Here is a 23,251-nt window from a genome sequence, read left to right as displayed (position 1 = left end):
TTGAGAGTTGATTTGAGTTAATGAGTTATTAATTTGAGTTAGTGTGGACCAGTGATGTCACTGGTCCACACTTTAACACTCAATAACTGTCAAATTAAATGACAGACTTCAAAACCGTTTACAGTTTTCTGATATACTACTGATGTTCTAATGATACAAAGCTGGTTGAAAATGGGCGGAGTGTTCCTTTAAGCGTCCTGGACCACGTTATACTCAATGAGTTTATAGGGATCAGCCGAGCAGCATTTTGGTAAACAAACCGCGTCACTGGGTGGCAATGGCAATGGAACCCAAGTGGCGCGAGGCTTGTGTTTCTGACTTTAGCCGGCTAACTCTGTTTACATTTTAAAAACTGTGACAGTTCACACAAAGTTTAACACGACATGCATATATTATACATCAAACTCTTGAGCTAATTCTGCTCTCACTCAGAATGTCAAAATATAAGCGTTGTGATGTATAGTTTTTTTGATATTAACGTTTGTTTGGCACAACTCATACTATTAACTGACGTTGGGTTCCGCATTTCTGGGTGGCAAGTGACGTCACGGTGATTCGTCCTAGCCATCAATTCTCAGAAAATAGGCCTATTGGGACTTATAGTGCATTTATGGTACTCAATGGTATATTATATTCAATATTTAGTTTATATTTGTGGTTATTTTATTTATTTTCTCCACTCATTCTCCATTCTCCACCAATTGTTTTGGTATCACTATAATATTCTCATAACATTCCTGTAGGAATGTGTCATGGTATGTACTGTATATCACATAATGGTATCATCATAACTTCCCCATTCCACTTTGCTGTGATGTCTGTATATCATCATTACAAAATGTATTATAGGGCTACTATAGGTGTTTTTTGTTTGTGTGTTTTGTAAAGATTTAATTTTGCATTCAAAGAAGTAGACTGACAAGATAGATTAGAGTGGGAATATACAACCACTGCGGGGGGGGGCACTTAACATGTATTTCAGAGCTTGTTTGGGGACAGGTTTCAAAATATATAAAGAATGGCCAAGAATATATTAAATATGTGTAGATGACATTCATGTGAAATATGTTGTATATTTGTTGCTGTTGTCCACCGGAAATAGGAAAAAGAAAATGGAAAGAATGAAAAGAAAATGATTTTAATTTGCTCTTAATATATTTTTGATGAATGTCACCTATAAAATCCATACTTTTGTGCAACCTACAATTATGTGAAAATGTATTTATTTATTTTCACTATGGGCCAACCAATATTCATTATCTTGATATTATGAATTTGTTCGACAGCACCCCCTACACACAATATCAAAGAGTTGCAACTTTGCCCTCATGAGTTGCATGCATCAGGGTGCATGTGATGCGGGCAGCAGTGGGCTGAGTTGTGTAGGCTGCTGCCACCTGCTCAGCCTTCCTGCCAACTATTGCGCTTTCAGTCCTTCGACAGCTCGGGCCCGTACGGCAAGCCAAGCCAAGTCATAACCTGCCAGAGGTGCACACAGGCACAAGGCTCATGATTTTTGCCTTTATTTGATAGGACAGTAGGCAGACAGGAAAGGTGGGGAGAGAGAGGGTATGACATGCGGCAAAGGACCGTGGGTCGGATTCGAACCCAGGCTCGGCCACGCAAAGGTCTGAGCCTCCGTGGTAGCCAGGTGAGCCACCTGCATGAGTTTCTGAAGGTTAATATGTTGCTGTAATTCTTAGATATCCGATCATTTTCATGCAAAACATGACAGATAATTAGTATTTCTCACAGATGCAGCATTTAATGAATAAACACACACCTCTTATTCCCCTCAGACAGACTCCATCCTCAGCGTGGCAGTCTAGCCTGCAATCTCTGAATGTTGCAACAATGATTCCTAGAACAGTGCTTCTCAAACCTTTTCATGTCAAGGACTCCTAAATTGACACAAAGTAGACCACAGACAGACCCGCATTTGATGCGATTTTGTCCCAGGTAGATTTTCATTTATTTTTTATTACAGATAGTGCAATTCATCCCAAAAAGGTGAGCTGAGAGCACCGATCCTGCGGGACCAGGATCAGAAGCAACATTTGCTTTTGGATGATATCTGCGTTACAGTCCTTGACATGTGCCTACTGTTGAGAAATGTGTCATACTAGAAAGTGTTTTGACGGCATCAGCTGATATAAAGTTCAGTGATTTACCTCTGTAATTTTAAACACGCCTCAACAATCATGCTAATATTTTTGGTTCTTTTTTCTGTTATTTCTGGTTTAAATTTCCATGTTGGCTGTTTATATTGCCTGCAAATCAATTAGTCCAATTGTGTCAGTATCTGAGTCATAAATGTTCTGTGAAATCTTACAGTTTACTTTGAATGGAAACATGTCTATGGATCCCGAGTAATTTGTTTGTGTATGACACAATATCTTAGTGATTCTAATCTGTTGACATATTGTTTTGGTGTTACATGGTCTATTATATAATCGATATATACTGTAGAGATACCCAATCATCGATTGATATGGCTTTGTTATCAAGCCTTTTCCGGTCCATATTTTAATCTTACCCATAAAGACGTAAAATAATTACGTTTTTGTTCTGATGGGACTTTTCGTTTGTTTGACTTCTGCAATTAATAAGGAATGATCAAAACACTGCTGTTATATACTGTAGGCTATTTGTAAAGAACTGGGAACCGGAAATCCATCTGTGTTGTGTTTTCTTATGAGAAAATAATATGATTAGGCCAAGATAAGATAGGACCGAAGGATAGTAAACACAAGCCTTGATGTACTTTGGCCCCTTCCTTGAAAAATAAGTCAATAATGTTGTTACCCTGACCTGTCTCACCTCCTCCACAGGAGGAATATGAGACCTGACTGTTATCTGTGAGTGAGTGTAACAACAGACCTCTGTGTGACATTTGTACTCACTTTCTATCACAACAATGCAACTCCGTCGTATTGATTGAATCGTATTGTCGAATAAAATGTGGCTCTTTGGTTTCATCCCTTTTATTAGCATATCGTCAAAATGGCCAAATCAGAAAGCCATGGTATTCACGAATAGCACAGTCCAAACAATAAAGCTCTTTCTGCCTGTAATGGTCATACAAATGTAAACAATATGCAAATCTCATTATATGTACAACATAGTGGGGCAGTGGTGGCCCAACGGTTAGAGAAGCGAGCTTGTGACCGGAAGGTCGTCGGTTCAATCCCCGGGACCGGCAGGATAAATCTGGGTGGGGAAAGTGAAAAGGCAGCGCTTGCCCCTCCCTCATTACCACCACTGAGGTGCCCTTGAGCAAGGCCCTTAACCCCAACCGCTCCAGTGGAGCTGCTCAGTGGCCAGCAGTTCAGAGCGTGGTTGTAGTGGTCAGCTTCCAGGTGTGAATGTGAACAGGGCAGTCCTGAAAAAGAGAGCATTGCTCTCAGTGAGACTCCCCGTGTATAAATAAAGGTAAAACAAAGAAGAAGAAGCTATTTGTAAGTGAGGCCATGCAAATCAAGATTGCACCCAACTGCACCTCCCCCGGATTATTGTAGCACGTGTGTAAAAAAAGCTGTGTAAAAAGAGTGACCATTCAGAATGGCTGCAATTTTTGATGTAAGATGCAGGCATCATCACCACCAAGTCTGATCAGATCAGAGAATGCTCAATGCTCCAATTAGGACAAAGGGTACAAGCCTTAAGTAGTAGATTGGTCCTAAAGTTGAGGCAGTTGTACTTGATGATGAAGGGGAGTATTTGCTTGTACTGTGCAGTGGCGTGTCCAGGCCATTTTGTCTGGGGTGGCCCAGGTGGGGCACAGACTCAAGCAAAGGGTGGCACTGAGTCTGGCATTTAGGAACGATATAGAAAGGTTTTCCCTTGCCAAAATTGTGCTTATTTGTCTAAGATTCTGCCTTTGAAGCATTATGTAGCACCCTTGCCAACCAGCTAGCATGACATGGTTGGTAGCAATGGATGCCCAGTGGTTCTCAAATGGGGGTCAGGGGACCCCCAGGGGTCCGTGGCACTTTGACAGGGGGTCCGCAAAAAGTTTTCAGGAAAATAAAAATAGTTCATACTTCAATACTTCATAGTTCAACAACATTATTTTATGCTTTAAATCTAAAATGGTTCATGGATTACATTCTAATCTAACAAACCTATAAATTTAAAAGACAAGCACGTTACCGTGGAAACAATTAAGCTTATCCCAAAATCACAAATCAGAATGAGGGGGTCCCCGGTATATTTTCTATCTTGTAAGGGGTCCTTGGCTGAAAAACATTTGAGAACCTCTGCCTTAGGTCTTCTAGTTTCATATGATATCAGTATTTTCAATCTAGCTTTAAAAATGCGCCCCCTACAGCCTCTGAAAGACAGTCATGTCGGCCACAGATGCCAGCACCCTCAGGATTTTGGGTTAGCACATGGAGTAGCCAAGTACATTTCAGGAGTGGACAGTGCCACCCCCTGGCCACTCCCTAGAAACGCCCCTGGTAGTGTTCTTTTTGAAGGCTTGATTTACACACATTGGTGAAGAAAACAAGAAACCCTGCGCAATCTACTATATCTATCTATCTATCTATCTATCTATCTATCTATCTATCTATCTATCTATCTATCTATCTATCTATCTATGTATCTATCTATGTATCTATCTATCTATCTATCTCTCTCTCTATCTATCAACTTCAAAAAGAGAAAAAGCCTGTCCCTTACATTGGTTTTACATCAGTTTTGATCATATTGCAATTCTGTCTACAATGATTTGAGCAATGTGGGGAGGATACTGTATGCATCAAATTATCCAATGGAATCTCTTCAGTCCATGACTAAGGTGTCCTCCTTACAGCTCTCTCTCTCTGTCTGCATGCTTTCTCTCTAGTGCCACTGCCTACTACAGTATCAGCTCTTTTGCATCAAACTGCTGTTGCTAGTCTTTCTGTTAGTCAGCATTTTCTTCTTCAAATAGGTGTACCCGCCCCCCCCCCCCCCCCCCCCCCCTTCTCTCTGACCGGTCCAATTTATGTTGAAAGCATCTGGACGTGGTCCATGTCTGCCAGTGATTTCATTTGGAAATATCTGAGTCTCGCCAAAGCTGCTGCCAAAGTTCACACACAGTCTTATCATTTTGGGAACCAGATCCAAAATCAGGCACTCACCTTTGTATGTCATTTAGAACTAATAAACTAATAAATGAGACGTGTTTTCATATTTACTGAGTGGATTCTATCTGTATGTGAGCAAACTGCTTATTTTTATTTACAGTTTTTCTTTTATTACACACAGACCACAAAACAATAAACAAAAACGTGCAACATGCACATACAAGGGAGAGGGAAGTGAAGGTGAGAAAACAAAAATAACCAACAACAACAAAACATCCCCCACAACAGCAATGCAACACAGAGGCAAGCAATCGTTTGTATTGTTAAGTATTACAGTATAGAATGTTATGGCAAACAACGATGCCGGTGTCAACAGGAATCCGGATAGAGTGGGCAGCATCCACAATAAATAAAGAAAAGAAAACATCCACTTTATGTTGTATAGGAAACTATCTAGGCTGTAAGGCTAGCGATTGATAGGTTAAAGAGTTTCTCACCAAGTCCCACAGCTCAGTAGGACCGATATCAAGGTCCCCCAGCCTCCCGGTAACTCTTTCCATACTTAACAGGTCTAAAAAACCACTCACCCAGTCCTCAATTAAAAAGCATCTGGGTTTGCGGAACTTCCAATTTAATAAAATTATTCTCTTAGTGGCCAGAAAGGCCAGACCCACGATCCTCTGTACATGCTTGCTTTGTGTTTGTGTGACCCTAGTTCCTAGCAGACATTCAACAGGGCCAGCAGTAACGTTTACATTCAACAGTCTTGAGAGTGTGTCAATAACCTCTTCCCAAAATATTTTTACTGCTGGGCAGTGCCACAGCATATGAAATAAAGTACCAACTTCTCCACAATGCCAGCATTGATCTGAGGAGTTGGGGTCCATTTTCTTAATTATTGAGGGAGTTATATATGCCCTATGTAAAATTTTAAACTGGAGTATTCTGTATCGGACTGCATTAGCTATAGTTATTGAATCTCTCCATATTAAGTCCCATTCTACAGGGTCTATTGACACACCTAAATTCTGTTCCCATCGAGTTTGAGTCAATACCAGACAATCAGTAGGGGAATGGATTCATAAGCAGCAAACTGCTTATGAATCCATTCCCGGGGGCCCATTTTAAATCTGAAAAGGTTTGATCAAAATGTACCATTTGATTTAATGATGAATAATTCAAACTAAATAAGCTGTGGGAACTTACTGTGTAATACACATTTTTAAAGCTGTCAATGCAACGATCAAGATCAATCTATGAACAAAAAATCTTCCTCACATGGGCCTGTTTTTCCATATTAGTTCACATATTAAAAAGTCACACACTTTTAATAATACCAAGGCAGACACAACTGATTCATTATAGAAACAAAATCAAGAAAATCCAAAAGCATTATGTTTATACATCTCTTTATTTGTCGTGCATTTCGAATTTATTGGTGAAATTTTTTGACAGAAGAATTGCATTTCTCCTTCACATTTGGTTGCAGCACACATTGGACCTTTGGCTTTATTTGAGAAAGTGGCAGACCTTGCACAAACTTCAAATCCCCCAGACAGAGACTGGTGAGGAAAAGTTGTTCCCTTTGTACCATTTAGCACACAGTCCTGAGAAAGCACACGCGCTGCGCTCTGAGCCAATACTGGATTCACATTGTGAAAATGGGACAACGAAGCATGGCATTTCACTGTGCTGTTCTGATGTGGTATCTGGTATTAGCATATTTGATACGTCTTCCTGCCTATAGGTTCATACCAGACCATGTAAAAAGGTTCACACACACAGTGTAAGTGCTGAATACTGGCAGTTATATCAGTTACATTTTTCTCCAAAAGTAGCACCATATCTCTCTTGGAGTTGAAGAATGGGGTATATAGAGAAGCAAAGTGAACGTCACTTCCTGCTTCAGCACTGTACCAGAGATTTTCATCCGCCATTTATTTTCCCATAGACATTTCCTAAAATGCTTATAAAAAGAGTTTTACTTGGTCAAACCAAACGGTTCAGCTATTTTTAGAATCGGGAGAGACCATCGAACATTTCACTTAGACCAAAACTTTAAAAAACGACATCGAAAAAATATTGTCTTTAAATCCGCAGTTTTTTTACGTTTTGGTCCGAGTGAAATGTTATGTGGTCTCTCCTGTTTCTAAATACAGTATACCTGAACCGTTTGGTTTGACCAAGTAAAACTATTTTTTATAAGCATTTTACGAAATGTCTGTTCGGAAATAAATGGTGGATGAAAATCTCTGGTACAGTGCTGAAGCAGGAAGTGATGTTTCACTTTGGCTCTGTATAAATGTGGATCCTCATGATGCTTATGGCAGCGTCTCTGGTTGTGGGGCCAATTTGAATGTACATGTATCTAGCTTTATTTAAACCGACCAATTGATAGCAGATTCTGGTTTACAGTGCCAGAAAAGCAGTATAAAGCCCTGAGCCTGCAGGCAAAGAGTATTGAAGGCAAGAGCCGACACTCGTGCTTTACCATGACAGCCAATCAGAGGTTGTTTCCTCCAGGCCAAAATGGCGGGTGTGCTGTGTGCTGATGTTGCAATCTTATCAATGTAAGTTCTTTTGCCTGAGCTATAGAAATAAATAGGCACTCCACCCCTCTCCACCTGTCTCTCTCTCTCTCTCTCTCGAGTCCAACTCACACGAAGTTGAGGTGCGTGTCCGCGTCCACTCCGTAGTTGGCTTTGTGTTGTTCGAAGAGGTTGCTGAGCTCGTCCATGTAAAGCTGGTGGAGGACATCAAGTTCCTCTGCTGTGGGCTTCTCGTTCTTCTCCACCCTGATTGGCCGGCCCACTGCCGAGAGGTCAAAGGGGGCAGGGCATCACACTCACAGTCATTGCCCTTGATGATTTGCAATATGTGCAGTTTGATTTGATTAGAGAGGCCTTGTGTTTATCTACGTTATGATGGCATTTATTGCGGTGGACTTGCCCGGACAGACATAGCCTGTGCCAACCGCTGCTGCTGGTTGCAGCAGACTGGATGATGCTATAAAGATTAGGATGGGTTCAACCCAGGGCCATCTCTCTCTCTCTCTCTGTCTCTCTCTCTCTGATAGAGAAAAGTGCCTTTGCCAAAATCAATGGCTGCTTGGGAAATACCTGTGCAGTAAGAATGTAGCTGGGTCTTTGCCTGCAGCAGGGCATCCCGTGCCACAGCGTATGCTTCCCTGCAGCAAGGAGCGTTACAGGAGGTCTTTCGTACCCACCGCAATAACAATTTACAATAACTCCTGGACACGCAGAGAGAGGAGGGCCCTCCTCTCCCTATCGCCCCCTCCCCTCCCGCCCTCCTGAACATTGAATCCAATGCACTGTGCACATGCCCACATTGCACACTCACTATGTATAGTATGTATAGTCATATCAATCATTATATAAATAACAAACTGTACAGCTTTAGTTTAGTTATAGAAATAATAGAAATATAAATAATAGTATTATTCAATACTATTTAGGAGTATTTAGTTGATTTGATTTAATTTACCTACAGTTTCTGGGAAACGTAAGATGTAAAGGCGGTGGAAGTAAAGTGGTATATATTGTATATTGTATATTTTCGCGTATTGGTTTGTTTCTTTTCTTATTGCAATATTTTAATACTGCTGTTTCTGCACCTTACCTACGGAAGTTGTGTAACTTTTTTATTTGTGTAACTTTTTTTTATTGTTTAATTGTTTAATGTCATTGATGCTCTTGTCATTGATGCTCTTGTTGCTGTCATTGATGCTACTGCTGCTGTAACGCCAGAATGTCCCCTCTGGGATGAATAAAGTACTCTATCTATCTATCTAAAGTCATTAGGCTTGTTTGAGATGAGCAAGTTCTGCGCAGATTCGACCAGCGCCTTGCTTGCCCCGTTGCATGATGGTTAGAAAAGTTGTCCGACTTGCTCCGCCTGCCCGACTGCGTGAGCCACGGGCAGGCACAGATTTGGAGCGAGGCGCCGCAGTTGCTCTCCACCAACTGCGCCTGACTGCACAGCTCAGAGGATGACGAGAAACGCATCAAGCTGAGCGCCCATTGGTTCAACACAGGTGCATCACAAACCCACAGTGAAGTGTAGAAACTTCAATTCTATATCTATTCCAAGCTGTCACTCCATATTTTACATAAATACCACCTGTAAAGCCTACATTAACAATAAAATAAGTAATCTGAAGGGCTGTGTCGTTTGAGCAGTGAGTGTGGGTGGCGCTAATGCATGTTTTAATTTGTTTACAAACCGCTGTTAAACAAAACTGTAGAAGAAGAAACGCAGCAGTGAGTGTGCAGTCGGGGGTGTTCGACTTGTTGACGCCTCGCCTGACTGCGCTCGGCTGCTCTCGTCTGCTTTCCAGGCGAGGCGGCAGTCAACTCAAACGAGCCTAAAGTGCAGACTCCATGGATTGAAACAAAGAGTGTAGGAACAAGTGAACTGCATGTTCATCAGCAGGCAACAGGTAACGTCTTCTTGATAGACGATAAGTGCAGTTTACTCACCCACTGTGTTAATGGCTTTTCTGTAGGGCATGAGGCCAACGGAGTACTGGAAGACACCACGAGCGTGGAAGAGAGGCAGGGAGAGGCCCATGATGCCTTGCAGCCGTTCCTGTATCCATCGGAGCCAGGTGCCTGGTTGGTTCTCTACTTGATCAAACAGTTCATTCTCTCCAAAAGAGTAGCTTGGCACCAGATGAGCACTAAGGACCAGAAGAAGATGAGAAGATGTTATTATGGCCCAGTGTTCACATGGCATTGCCTGGGACAGCACACTGCCTGTGTGCTTTGCTTTCCCATGTGTGGGCTCCAACAGGACTCTGTTTCAGGAGGCCACAAGCCTAACTAATCGCATGAAACATGAACCAATAGTGAATAGACCTAGACAATAGCACTCCCTTGAATAAGCCATAAGAGCTGGGAGAATTGCTATAATACAGTATAGTTCATCTTCTGCCTGCCGAGGTCCGCTGCTCTCTTACCCGTGTTCCATGGCAAATTTGATGAAGCCTTTCCTATTGGCCACCATCACGTTGTAGGAGCCAGGGTGGGCGTCGAGGGCCTCCGGAGCTCCGCCCACCGCTATCACAACAGCGTTGCCACCTCCCCTCCGGCGGAGCAGATAGCGGGCACTCTCTTTGTCTGAAGGAATCAGACCTGGGAAGTGATGCAACGGTAAACAAAAGATGAGTCAGCGTTAAGCTGCAGTCAATGATCAAAATACAGCAACCAACCACCGATATGAGCAAAAGTCTATTATAATTTTAGAGAAAGAATTCTAGCTTTTCTCCCCTTAAAAAGACCATACAGTATCTTCAAATAACTTACATCAGTTTGATCATGCTTACTTTAATATATCTTACACATACATGAGCAAACCTATATGTATGTATGTATCTCTGTATGTATGTGTATGTGTATGTGTCTCTGTTTCATTTTCCTCAGATACCGTTGGCATGACAGCATTCATATTTGGCATGGGTGACAGGGCCCGGCTTTTTGAATTAGGGCAGACTAAATGGCAAAAATGGTTAATTAGTGGCCAAAATGAGTGAACACAGGTTCACAATGGAGAGCTCCATTCGTTAGCTACTGATGGAGCACAGCTGAGCAGAGTTGGACTATGAAAAACCATGGATGTATTAAAAGAACTGGATAGGGGACGTGCCACGCCCACCCATGCATTCGGACGGAGGTTGCTCACTGGCGCATGAAGCCATCATGGGGGAGATTTCTTCCTGGTTTTACTTCCTGATTACTTCCTGACCATGCAGCCCAAGGCGAAGTGCGTATGTGTGCCATGACCTGTTCCATGACGTCTCCCACCCCTCCCACCCCTGGATTGTATTACAAGAAGAAAATACACCCGTATATGGCTCTTAGTGGCTTCTGAAGAAAAAATGCCCCATAAAAAATTTGTTGATAATTAAAAGAGTCGTTTTATACTTTGAGTGACACCCGGAAAAAATTCCCCTGGGTTTAACAGCTGCCGGGGTCCCCATGCAAGTGGATGGGAATTTTCCTTTCTGGGCTGCATGGCGTCACGTGACTTGCAATACAGAGCTTCGCCACCATGTTCAAATGGCTTCACAGCCCAGCGCTATTCCTGTGGGCTTGTGAAAAACGTCTCTGGGGAGACAGAGCAGAGGCTGCATGGCAACTCTGTGAGCGAGGCCTGACTAAATGCCCATTGATTTTGTGCTCCAACAGGTATCAGAACAAGTACTATGAATTTAAACGTCAAGATGCATGTCAGTCTAAATATGCAAACTCTATTCCAGTGGTTCTCAACCTTTTTGAGCCGCGACCCCCAAAACCCCCCCCCCCCCCCCATGGGCATTTGAGTTGCATGACTTCGAATCGAGTCAGACTCATAATTTGAACTGCTTGAGGCAACCTGACGGAGCAGAGGAGGCACTAGTGCAGCAACCAGGACTCATACCCCACCGGCTTCCCACCCGCAGACACGGCCAATTGTGTCTGTAGGAACATCTGACCAAGCCAGGAGTACCGCTGCCTGGAATTGAGCCCGTGTCTCTGCGGTGGTAGGTGCTTTTACCTCTACACCAGAGGTTCTCAAATGTTTTTCAGCCAAGGACCCTTTACAAGATAGAAAATATACCGGGGAACCCGTCATTCTGATTTGTGATTTTGGGCTAAGCTTAATTGTTTCCACGGTAACGTGCTTGACTTTTAAATTGATAGGTTTGTTAGATTAGAATGTAATCCATGAACCATTTTAGATTTAAAGCATAAAATATTTTCGTTGAACTATGAAGCTTTTGCAAAAAAAAAAGTATTTATTTTTATTTTCCTTAAAACTTTTCGCGGACCCCCTGGTAAAGTGCCATGGACCCTTGGCATTTGAGAACCACTGCAGTCTACACTAGGCGACAATGGCTGTAGCTCAGAAGGTAGAGCGGGTGTTGTCCACTAATCGCTTTGGATAAAAGAGGTCAGTGGTTCGATTCCCGGCTCCTCCAGTCTGCATGTCGAAGTGTCCTTGGGCAAGACACTGAACCCCAAATTGCTCCTGATGGTGTGCCAGCACCCTGCGTGGTAACCTGCCGCCATCGGTGTATGAATGGGTGAATGTACCTACTGACTGTGAAGCCCTTTGGATAAAAGCGTGATATAAATGCAAGCCATTTACACTACCCAGACACCCCTTTACTATACACACTTGAAAGTAAGAGACAGTTCAACTGTCATTTTGATCCAGTTTAACCCATAACAAAAGTATGACTTCAATCTCCCGGGGTAGAAGCAGTGGGCCGGACCTGCAGACATGAGGTAGTCTCTGAAGAACGGCGCTCTGAACCACAGGGGCAGCATGAGCAGGTAGCTCTGGATGCCTGGAAACAGCTGTGGGAAGCCCGTGGCATGGGTGCAGAAGTTGGTAAAGGCTCCGCAAACCAGCACGCCATGGGGATGGAAACCCAGGACGTAGTTGTTCCTGGGGTCTAGGTCAGCTGTCTTCACCAGCTGGGGGAAGAGGAGAGCAGAGATCTGATGCAGCTCAAACTCATTTATATCACCACACTATTTATTATGACACACATTTTTCACAGGATCACGCATTAATATCGAACGTTACTCACACACAGAACCTTCTATTTAGAAATGTATGTCTTGCTTTTTATATTGCTGTCCGGCCCATTGCTGTCTTACGACTTGTATTCTAAATGTATCATTGTTCTGTTTTATTGGTGTGTCTTGTAAACCCATGGGGGTTGGGCACCTAGAGTGCATGACACGTAAATCAATCAATCAATCAATCAATCAATCAATCAATCAATCAATCAATCATTATGATATATTAGTTTATTGTTCTCACTTCTGTACTTGTCTTATTGCCCTCTCTTGACTTTTATCATGATATACTGTTGTTTATTATATCAGTAAATGTTGTTGGATGGTTTCCATTGCTTTTCTCTACGGTTGTTCTGTTTAGCTCTTTGACTGTCTGTGAAGCAATTATTAAATAAGAATGATTAAATATGTCAATTATTTTTTTGAAAACTATTCTATACATTGTGTTAGTATTCTTATTATTATACAAAATATGCCGATAGAAATTCGGATGAATTTCTACGCATTGTATCAGTAGTATCTTTCAATTCATTCTTATCTCAGAAATTCACAGTAGTAAGTCTTTTTCAATTGTGTATTCTGAGGCAAATCTCATAAATATATAGAAAAAGAAATTAGCTTGTAAAAGCGAATTCCTGCAGAGCACTAAGTGTTTTGTTGTTGATCCAAAGTCCAAAGTAGAAGACTTGCTGAAGGGCAAGAAGTTAGATTGGTCTCGCTGGGCAGATGCTGTTAATGAGGTTCGTTCTGTTCCCTCTGAATAACTGAATGTGCAGTCCAGATATTTCACTTGGTAGCCTATAAACCTCAGACCCAGGATCAAAGACTACTGAATTTTAGGTCAAATATTGATTATTGTCATGATCTGACAATAATAATTAAATTAATATCTTTATGTTATGTATATACACACTACCCAGACATGACCACAAGATGGACACAACAGCCAGCAAGAGGGCAGCATCTGGCTCAATAGCCTTCATCGGCTACTTCACTTACACCTACACAGCAGGGCAAAGTGGGGCTTATTGGGTCAGCTTCAAATCTTTGTAACTCCACATAAAATCACCATTCATTATTTGTCTAGCTGGCAAATCATCTCTCTTTGCAACGAAGTTCAAAACCAGTGCTGCAGTTTTCGAGCGAAATTCTGTAGCATTGGTTATGAGTAAGCCAGCCCAGATGTTTTCAAAGTGGGAGGCGGGCCTCCCCAGGGGGGCTCCAAGACATTTCAGGGGAGGCTCAGTGAATGGAAGTGAAAATTAGTTATGAAAAGGGGATCATAGAAGAGCTTGGGAGTTGTGAATCCATTCAGAATCATGGAATATAATAATCGCAATTCTTACATGAATCGATTTGGGGGGGGGGGGGGGGGGACACCCCTAATCAGTAGTCCCCATTTTAACTCAGTCTGCCGAGCACATGATGCTAACTAGCAGAGTGGGCTGTTCAGATTCTCTCTGACCTCCAGAGGTGAATCTAGATCTTCCCCTCCCACATGGCCTGCAGGGCAATTAAATGGAGGTTATGCGCATTCATATCCCAAATATAAAGACGTGAACTGAAGCTGAACTGAAGCTTATGGACCTGTAGCCTGCACAGCAACCGTTACATAGTTGTTTTCCAGCCTATATTGTTATGGGCTCACCTTGATGGGGAAGTAATCCCTCATGTACACCCAGAGTTTGAGGCCCATCAGGTAGGGCACCTTGCGGCCGCCACGTGACGGAGTGTCATAGTCGGTGAACAACCAGGCAGCATACAGCACACTGATCAGCCAATAGCGTGTGAACAGCAGGTAAATGAATAGGAAGATGCAGGTCGGCGCTGTGGAGAGAGGTCAGAGGTCAGTCACGCCAAATAGGATAATGCAGAGTCGTGTATATAGAAGAGTCGCGACATCTCCACTCACTCCAATGGACCAGTTTTGTACTCTCAAGAGTTCCAGGAAGTAAGGTCCTGGATTAAGCAGCACTGTCGAGTTGCAGCAAAATGGACAGTTTGTGTTGTACTTTGAAAGTTTTTTTTGTTTTGTTTTTAATCAAATTGTACATTATCAGCTTTATTTTAGCATGCAAAAGTAGCGCGAGACCCCTTCCTGGCTGTTCATTGGCTAATGAGTCACGCATTTTGGTCCTCCGCTGACACCACTCTCTCTCTAAATTGCTCTGGGATCATGGCATCATGTTATGAATGGTAGGCTTCTGCACTGCCTCATAGCACTCGGTTCTGCTGGGAGATTACATCATACTTGCGAGTGATGAGTTTTCTTGGTTATTGATGGCAGAGCAATGACGTGGGAGACCGTGTCTACAATGTTTACAATGATGTTTCAGTTTCAATTTTTATAGCTCATATGCTTCTGGTTTCTTTGGGTACACTTGGCTCCATTTCAAACACCTCTAGTCGAAAATGAGACTTTTAACTAGTCATACAGTTTATGTATTTAATAAATAAATAAATTAAATAAATGTATTTATTTAATATTTTTTCCATTTGCAATTATCACTAGTGCAAGTTAGCAGTCTGGATGCCAGTGATGCCAGTGGATTCCCATAATATAATTAGAAGTTGTCTGCTAATGACATCAGGTGTGCATGTAAAAAGTGAAATATCACCTTGAGCAGTGAGCTGGGAGTTGGGAGGCCCAATTGATTGGAAGCATCAGGATAAGAAGTCTAATTTGAAAAATGAATATAGTTTCTGGCAGCTATGAAATCATAACTGATATAGTATATCCTAAGGACAGTTTTTGAGTACAAACGTTGTGGGCAGATGGGTGCAGCACCCTGATCAAGTTGCTTGGCTCCCTCTCCTGGCCGTACGTCATTTGGGGAAAACCCACTGAAACCTAACTATCCTTACTAATGAGAATGCAACAATATCCAGGCAGGTTGATGTCTGATGTCAAAAGTATAGCAGTGAGATTGCTGATGCTCACCATACATTCAAATTTAAAATATTTAGTGTGAAAGTGATATATTAAAAATGTATTGTCTAGTCTGAAGCTGAACGATATGCTATTACACTTTGGCACCTTGGGCCTGCAAGTGCCATTTTTTGATTATAATTTTTTTTGTAATGTGTTACTCGAACTGCTTTGTGTGGAGGAAACTACATAAAAATACTTTCTGATTTGCATAGCATGTTTCAAAGTGATCGCGCAAACCTGCAACTTATGAGCCAGTATGTGATTGGTCACACCCACATGCACCAATCACAACCAAATTTCACACATTGACCGTTTCTTGAGCCGAGAGCAGGTGGGACCCCCCTTACACAGAATAAAGGATTTTAGCCGATGTTTACTGCTTAAGCAATATCACTTCACTTCACATGTAACACAGCCATGGTGATAAACATGTATGAAGTTCAATGCACGCACAGACACAAACACACTCACCCAGGGCCAGGAAGGAGAAGACGAACCAGAGCACAGCGGCCGTCTGCAGCCTCCTGTCGAGGGGCACATCCCTGGGGGCAAATTCAATCTTCATATTTGCCACAGGAAGAGAGAGAGAGAGAGGGAGAAAAGCAGAGGTGCTGCAGCAAGCGCCGAGGAGAGGAGCGAGTGAGGTGGGTCCAAAGTCTGCCCTTCTTCCTGTCCACCATCACCTGAATCTGGCTGCCTTATCTCTCCGACACCCAACGTGGGGCTTAATTGGTCAATCCATATCTCCCGCATAAGACTTTTGACCCTGCTGGGAATGCGCTGCATATTGGACATAGCACTAGGGGTGTGTCATATTGTATCGTTATCGATATATCCTTACAATTCATATCGTAAAAAATTAATATTGTGATATCATGATAATGGCAATATTCCAACTTGTTGATGTAATGATGTCACCCTGTTACGCTGCGTAACGGTGTGACGTACACACAGCAACACACAGTAACGTTTATGCTGACATACAACTCATTTATAACTGGCTCATTTATTTGGTTGCAATTGTATGTTATTAAAATTAATAATGGAATGTTTTTCAGTATTTTGTCATATTGTCAAGAATATCGTTATCGCAGAAATACCCTGAAATATAGAGCTCAACAGTCATGTGACCTTTCTTGCCCCAGAAGTGAATTCCCCATTCATTTTCTCCATAGACATTTAGAAAAATCCTTATATCATGAGTTGTAAGGCTTGAACCAAGCCAACCAGTCTTCCAGAGAATCGTGAGTGACCATAAAACATTTCACTTTCAGCAAAAACAAAAAATAAATGCGGGAAAAATAATTTTCGATCTTTTCCCCCCACAAATGAATGGGGAATTCACTTCTGGGGCAAGAAAAGTCACATGGCTGTTGAGCTCTATTGTGATATTATTTTAGGGCCATATCTCCGATCCCTATGTAGCACTGCACTGCAACATGGACAGCAAATGTCATAAGTCAGTCAGTGAAGAGAGAGGAAACGTCCATGTCCTTTTATGGTGACTTTACTGTGTCTGTACTTCCTTCACTGGAGGTCAATCGGGTTCTCTAATGCCTATGTTATGTCGGTATACAGTAGTAAAGGCAGTCCCATCTGGTTGCACAATCAAGTAATGGAATCTTAGTGTCATATCTAGAATGGTTGCAGATGATACAATATTCTGAACTCACAGCTGTATGAAATGGAACAGTTTGGTTGAATCAAGTGAAAGTGGACTTCATAGGTTTGTACAGGCCATAGTCAAGCTGCACAGTGCACAGTGTGTTTGATGTTGGTGTCAAAGCAGTGCCGCACACACTGGGGTGGGATCTAAAAGGTCACTCAAGGTCATATGCTGATAAAGAGAATAGCAGAAGATAGTGGAAGAGCCACCCATGCCTTGCATCGCAACAGCGGGACAGCGGATGCTCACAAGCTCACGTATTCACCTTATGTAGCCACGCCCATTTGACCCGGTTGTGTGGTCGTGTCACGACCTCCGGCTAAAAAAAAAGAAAAAGAAAAAGGCCGGCTGCTCCAATATCATGTAATTCTGAATAAACTAATAATTTAGCCAATTGTATGTAACATACCAAATTAAAGCTAACGGCAATGTCTAAGAATGCAATGTCATGTAACTGGCTCGTTAATTCTCGCATTCCGATTCCAGGGAATTACGTTAACATCTGCGGGTCTTATAGACGTAAAAGGCGCGTGTTGCGCTCGGAGGAGAGAAAACCATCTGAAGCTTTCTTTGTTGGAGTCCAGGTATGTTTTACAAGAAAGTGCTTGAAAGCGCTCCCCCAGGGGATGGGTCAAATGTGGAGAAAAAATTTCGCACACTCAGGTGTGTGACAATCAGTGGGACTTTACCTTTACCTTATTTCGCGCCGTGACCAGCGGAAGTGTTAACACAACCCGGAAGAATTTGGCCCACCCCGCGTATGAACATAAGGTGAATAGACGTGTGCCACAACACACACATGCTGACGGTGGCCGGTGAAATTTGTCCTCTGCATTTAACCCATCCTGGCTTTGTCCTTTCCTCCTGGGGCAGGCCAGGAGCAGTGGTCGCTTTCTCGTACAGCGCCCGGGGACCGACTTCGGATGTTGTCGTCACTGGTCGGATGACGATGACGATCTGATCTTCTGCATGTTTTTGGTGGGGGGGGGGGGGGGGGGGGTTATATACGGAGGAGCACGGGGAGAACATGCAAACTCCACACAGACAGAAAGGCCCTTACGACGAGATACCCCACCTGGGCAGTAGGCACTGAAGATATGGGGGGGAAACACAACCACAGCGCCCACAGTGTCCCAGGCGAGAATCGAACTCAGGACCTTCTGACTGCGAGGCGACAGCTCTACCACTGAGCCACCGTGCCCCCTTCCGCACCTTCCTGGGAAAGGGAGTGGCTTCACTGGTATATACGTGCAAATACACACGCGCACGCACGCACGCACGTACGCACACACACACACACACACACACACACACACACACACACACACACACACACACACACACACACACACACACTCTCTTCCACCCTCTCTCTGTCCTCTGTCTGTCTCTCTCGCTTTCTCTTAGCTAATGTGTTTGACTGACAATCAATTTTGCTTTGCTGTTTGATCACATTTTCATAAATTATTGATTCATGCAGGCTCATCTAATTACCTTATTAACACGTTGAGTGCCAATGACGAGATATCTCGGCTTACAGAATCCAACCGTTGAGTGCCAAAGACGAGATATCTCGGCTTAAATTTTATTTTTATTTTTTTTGACGGTGGGACATCGATCAACCCCTTTTACGTCTCCTATACCAATATTGGAGGAAGAGAATGTGTATAATCTATTTTACCGACCAGCTAAGTGGCGACAGTGCTCTCCCGACAGAGAGAAAGCCAACCAAAAACAGCCGCGGGAGCAAGCCATTCTCAAGGAAATAGCTTGGCGATTTTACAGTCATCAGTCACCAGACTCGCCCGAGAGCGGCCGCGCCAGCAGCAGCACACCGAGAGCGGAGAGCGGTGCTGGCGTGGGGGATTGCAAATTTGCATAATAGATTATGGGTGAAACACACTTTGAAACACCCGCAGAAAGGCCAGAATCGCACGCATTCCGAAAACCCAGAAACGAACGAGCCTCATTCTCATACTGTAGGCGAAAACGCTTTCACGCTGCTGCACACCGGCGCACAACGGTGGGGGGTTCCAAAAATAGACTGGGTGGGCAGCATAAAGCCTAGAATCGCACAAAGCTTCATCAAAGCTCTCAACCGAAAATCCAAGAAACGATTGAGTCCCATCCACAGTCCACACTCGCCACACTCGCCGACGAGGGGCCGCCAGAGAGGGAGGCTGCTCACTGCTCAGACAGGCAGGAGAAACTGGCTTGTGACAAACGCCACCAGACACGCCCACGGAGGGAGGAGTTTAAAGGAGAGGGTGTTCAGAACTATATTGTTCAGATGTCTGATCTCTCACTCATGCCAAAAATAAATGGTTAAAGTGACTGTTCTGCCTGTTTGATTGAATTTCACAAAACTGCGATTATCTCAGCTCCTGTCTCAGACGCTCAAACCATGCTGTACTCAACGGCTAATATCTACATAACTACTAACTCTACAAACTAACTCTTTTAGACAGAGAAAGCACACATTCTATTAGTACTTTTGTGAACTTCGTGTTCACAAAGTCCAAGCAGAAAAGTATCCTCGGCTCTTGTAAAATGAGCCAGAATCCTCAAAAAACGGCTTGGCAGAAGCTACCTACAGTAAAAAAAAAATGGCTGGCAGTGAATGTGTTAATTGAGTGTCTCAGTTTTTACCTGCATCACTGACAAACTGTTTCCAGCCGCTGGTCAAAATTAATCCAGTTTATTTCTAAAGTAGAGGGGGACAGTCATGTCAGAAAGATTGATAATAGCCTGCTTGGTAATAAATAATGGTTATAATCTAATGAGTTGTTAAAATGGATTATTAAAAAAAAAAGTGTAATTAGAGTATTCACTTTTTTCCGCAGTTGCTTTTCTCATTGAGTGTGAAACAGCTCCCCAGGGTGCATAATATGCTGGCATTATTCATCAATTATTCTACTATTTGCAGGCACCATCTGCTCACTTTGCCTATAATGGACCCCCCTCGGCACAAAGGCCAGTTTCTCTATCATGAATCAGAAGCATAATTAGACCTAAAACATAATCATGTAGCAGTGTAGACTGACATTCTTATTGCTTTCGTATATTTTGTATAATTTAAATAATATGGGCTATATACTAATACACTCCATATTTTAACACTTAAAACATCTATAATATCCCTTTAATAACCATATAGGGATGTATAGTGTGTGACAAATACGTAATAATAATATATATATATTTATGGTAGGCTACATGTATCACTATAATATTCCTTCTAGTTTTGTAGCGACATTTTTATAGGTTGGAGGATGGGTTAAAAGGTCCCTCCCCCTGTTCCACAACAGCGTGCGTAAAAGATCATGGTAAAGACGGCATCAGCTACGTCAAGTTCTACATTGCTCAATGTTAGCCAGGCTAATACCGGATAAGAGGAGAATCAAGTTTCAAAATAAAATCATGAATTTGTCAATTATGGTAGCCGAGAACTATGATGTGAAAAGAAAGATATGTTTTTGTGTTTTCCATAGACTGTAAATAAAATGGTGTTTCACTTTTACGTAATGTTGTAAATATGAACAGCCACAAAGCTTTTAGTTTGAAAGTCTTACCGGAAGTATCAATTTAATATTGCTAGCTTGACTGATGTTTTCCTCCTCTGGTCCAGTTTTCTCTGTTGGATGCTGAGCAGGAGGGCGGGGCCGTTTTTCCTTGCAGTGCCCTACCGTGGTGTGATGTACTAGCTGCAGCTAAACACGGGACAGAGCGGAGAAAACATCAACCCGGTGGGTTTCTAACAGCTTTACAAAAAATATATGCTAGTGGCTTATATTCAACGTGCCATGGATTTAACGTACTACTAACTTCATAACGTGAAGAATATTGGAGTCCTCTGCACGCCGGCAGACGTAACGTTACGGACATCTTGTTTGTCACATATCTGGATACCTACCGGGGAGGGTTAACGTTAAGAGAGAAACATTATTTCCTTCAACCATCGACGAATCGTACCGTAGTGGAAGTCGTTAGAAAGCACCATGGCGTGGCCCTGTATCACCAGGGCGTGCTGCATGGCCCGCTTCTGGAACCAGCTCGACAAGGCTGACATTGCGGTGCCTTTGGTCTTCACCAAGTACACGGACGCCTCCGAGCTGCAGCACGTCCAGCTGCAGCCCCAGGCCCACCGGCTCGCGGTAGAAACGCAGCCCAAATCAGAACCCCGAAATACGGCTGCACGCGCGCCCCAGCAGCAGCCCCGCAGGAGCGTGTCCGAGGAGCGCGTGGCGGGATGCAGCTCGGTGATGCGCCAGGACTTTAAGCACTGGAGAGTACGGCCCGAGCCGAGCTGTAAGCCCAAGAACGAGTACCACAACCCGGACACCCCGTTCAACACCGAGACCCAGTACCAGAAGGACTTCAAGCCGTGGCCCATCCCGAAGCGAGGCGACCACCCCTGGATACCCCCCAAACCGTCCGGAGACAGCGGCGTGGAGAAGAGCGCTATCGCCGACAAAGTGCAGGAGAAAGACACTCTTCAGCAGGGGCAAGAGAGGAGAAAGAAGGCGGGTGGCAAGAAAGCAGAGGGGCAGAAGAAAGTAGTGCTGAAGGCGGAAGGAGAGGCGGAGGGCAGAGGGAGAGCGGCCGCAGATGCTCTCAACAGGCAGATCAAGGAGGAGGTGCACGCAGGGGCAGGCAGCTCGTACAGGTGAGCTGAGTTCACACAGCCAGCCGCTGCACACCGTCATGTTAACTGGTACTGACTACTGAGCAACATCAGTAGCTAAAGAATTTAGCTCTCCATGGTGCTGAACCTGTGTTCACTCATTTTGACCACTGATTATTACACAATTTCTGCTCACTCAAGTCACTCTCTCTCTCTCTCTCTCATTCTCTCTCTCACACACACACACACACACACACACACACACACACACACACACACACACACACACACACACACACACACACACACACACGCACACACACACACACACACACACACACACACACACACACAGACTTCGCATTCTTGTTATATGTGGAATAGGGTTGTGATACCAAAATTTTGACTTCGATACCGATACCAAGTTTATTATCACGATACTCGATACTGATACGATACTCGATACTGATAGGATACTCGATACCTAATGGATAAGAAACAGAATGTCCACAAGGTTGATCACATTCACAAATTCAAGGTTTAGTAACACCCTTACTGTGGGATTGAAGGACACCTTTTGAAATGTGTCTCTCTGGTGTTAGAAGACCACCACATTAACTGAATGTTTCTGTATTAGAAGAATAACTAACTGAAAGTTTCTGTTAGAAGAATGCCAGTGGTTCCCAAATGGTGTGCCTAGGCACACTGGTGTACCTTAGGACAAGTCCAGGTGTGCCTTGGGATTTTGCATTATTGCAATTGCAAATATAGCCTAAAACTATACAAAAAGTGGGTGTGTTGCTGCTTTGATGTAGTAATTCTGCAAAGTTTCAAATTAATTCCTAGAGGAATATGTTTTGTCAAATTCTATTTGACATTAGTAAATAAAAAAACATTTAGAGTGATAAGAGTAATAGAGGCTATTTTGCACCGATAGTCTTAGGCTGTATACTGTAGGTGTGCCTTGAGATTTTGTCGTGCCATTTGGTGTGCCATGGGCACAAAAAGTTTGGAAACCACTGATGTAGGCTATCTCTATGTATCTCTTAATACAATGTTTCTCTTTACACTCTTTACAAATTATATAGCCATGTACATTGCACTCTTCACAACATCCTGTGATATCAGTAAATGTTTGAGACAGGTCCTTTGCCTGTCTCAGTGAAAATATAAACAATAGAAAAATATGAACTGCAGCACTGGCACAGCACACTGTAGGCTATGTAAGATGGCTCAGACTGAAAAGTTATTAGTGTGTCTGTCCAGTAACACACGATAACATAGTAAGGGTAGCCCAGGTTATTTATTTTGTTGTGACACATTACAGATGTCACTCAAAGGCCACACTTGCGTGCTTTACCGACGGCT

General features: G+C 43.2%; 2 protein-coding genes across 2 annotated transcripts in view; one reads left to right on the top strand and one right to left on the bottom strand.

Moving 5' to 3' along the window:
- Nucleotides 1-7,728: 7,728 nt before the first annotated feature.
- mogat2 (monoacylglycerol O-acyltransferase 2) lies at nucleotides 7,729-16,158 on the bottom strand (the record flags this gene model as incomplete). Its single annotated transcript, XM_083648463.1, has 6 exons — nucleotides 7,729-7,883; nucleotides 9,572-9,771; nucleotides 10,051-10,225; nucleotides 12,349-12,553; nucleotides 14,310-14,488; nucleotides 16,065-16,158. The coding sequence occupies 6 exons, from the start codon at nucleotides 16,156-16,158 to the stop codon at nucleotides 7,729-7,731; spliced, it is 1,008 nt and encodes a 335-aa protein (XP_083504589.1).
- Nucleotides 16,159-21,257: 5,099 nt separating this feature from the next.
- map6a (microtubule-associated protein 6a) overlaps nucleotides 21,258-23,251 on the top strand; it is a gene marked incomplete at both ends in the record, with an annotated part of 101,340 nt that continues 99,346 nt past the window's right edge. Inside the window, one exon of the mRNA XM_083645138.1 lies at nucleotides 21,258-21,925. Coding sequence (XP_083501264.1) covers nucleotides 21,258-21,925 — 668 coding nt within the window. The remainder of the gene's footprint in view (nucleotides 21,926-23,251) is intronic.

Source organism: Poromitra crassiceps, assembly GCF_964638095.1.
Source record: "Poromitra crassiceps genome assembly, chromosome: 1".
NCBI classification, from domain to species: domain Eukaryota; kingdom Metazoa; phylum Chordata; class Actinopteri; order Beryciformes; family Melamphaidae; genus Poromitra; species Poromitra crassiceps.
This window is presented reverse-complemented; position numbering and strand designations above follow the sequence as displayed.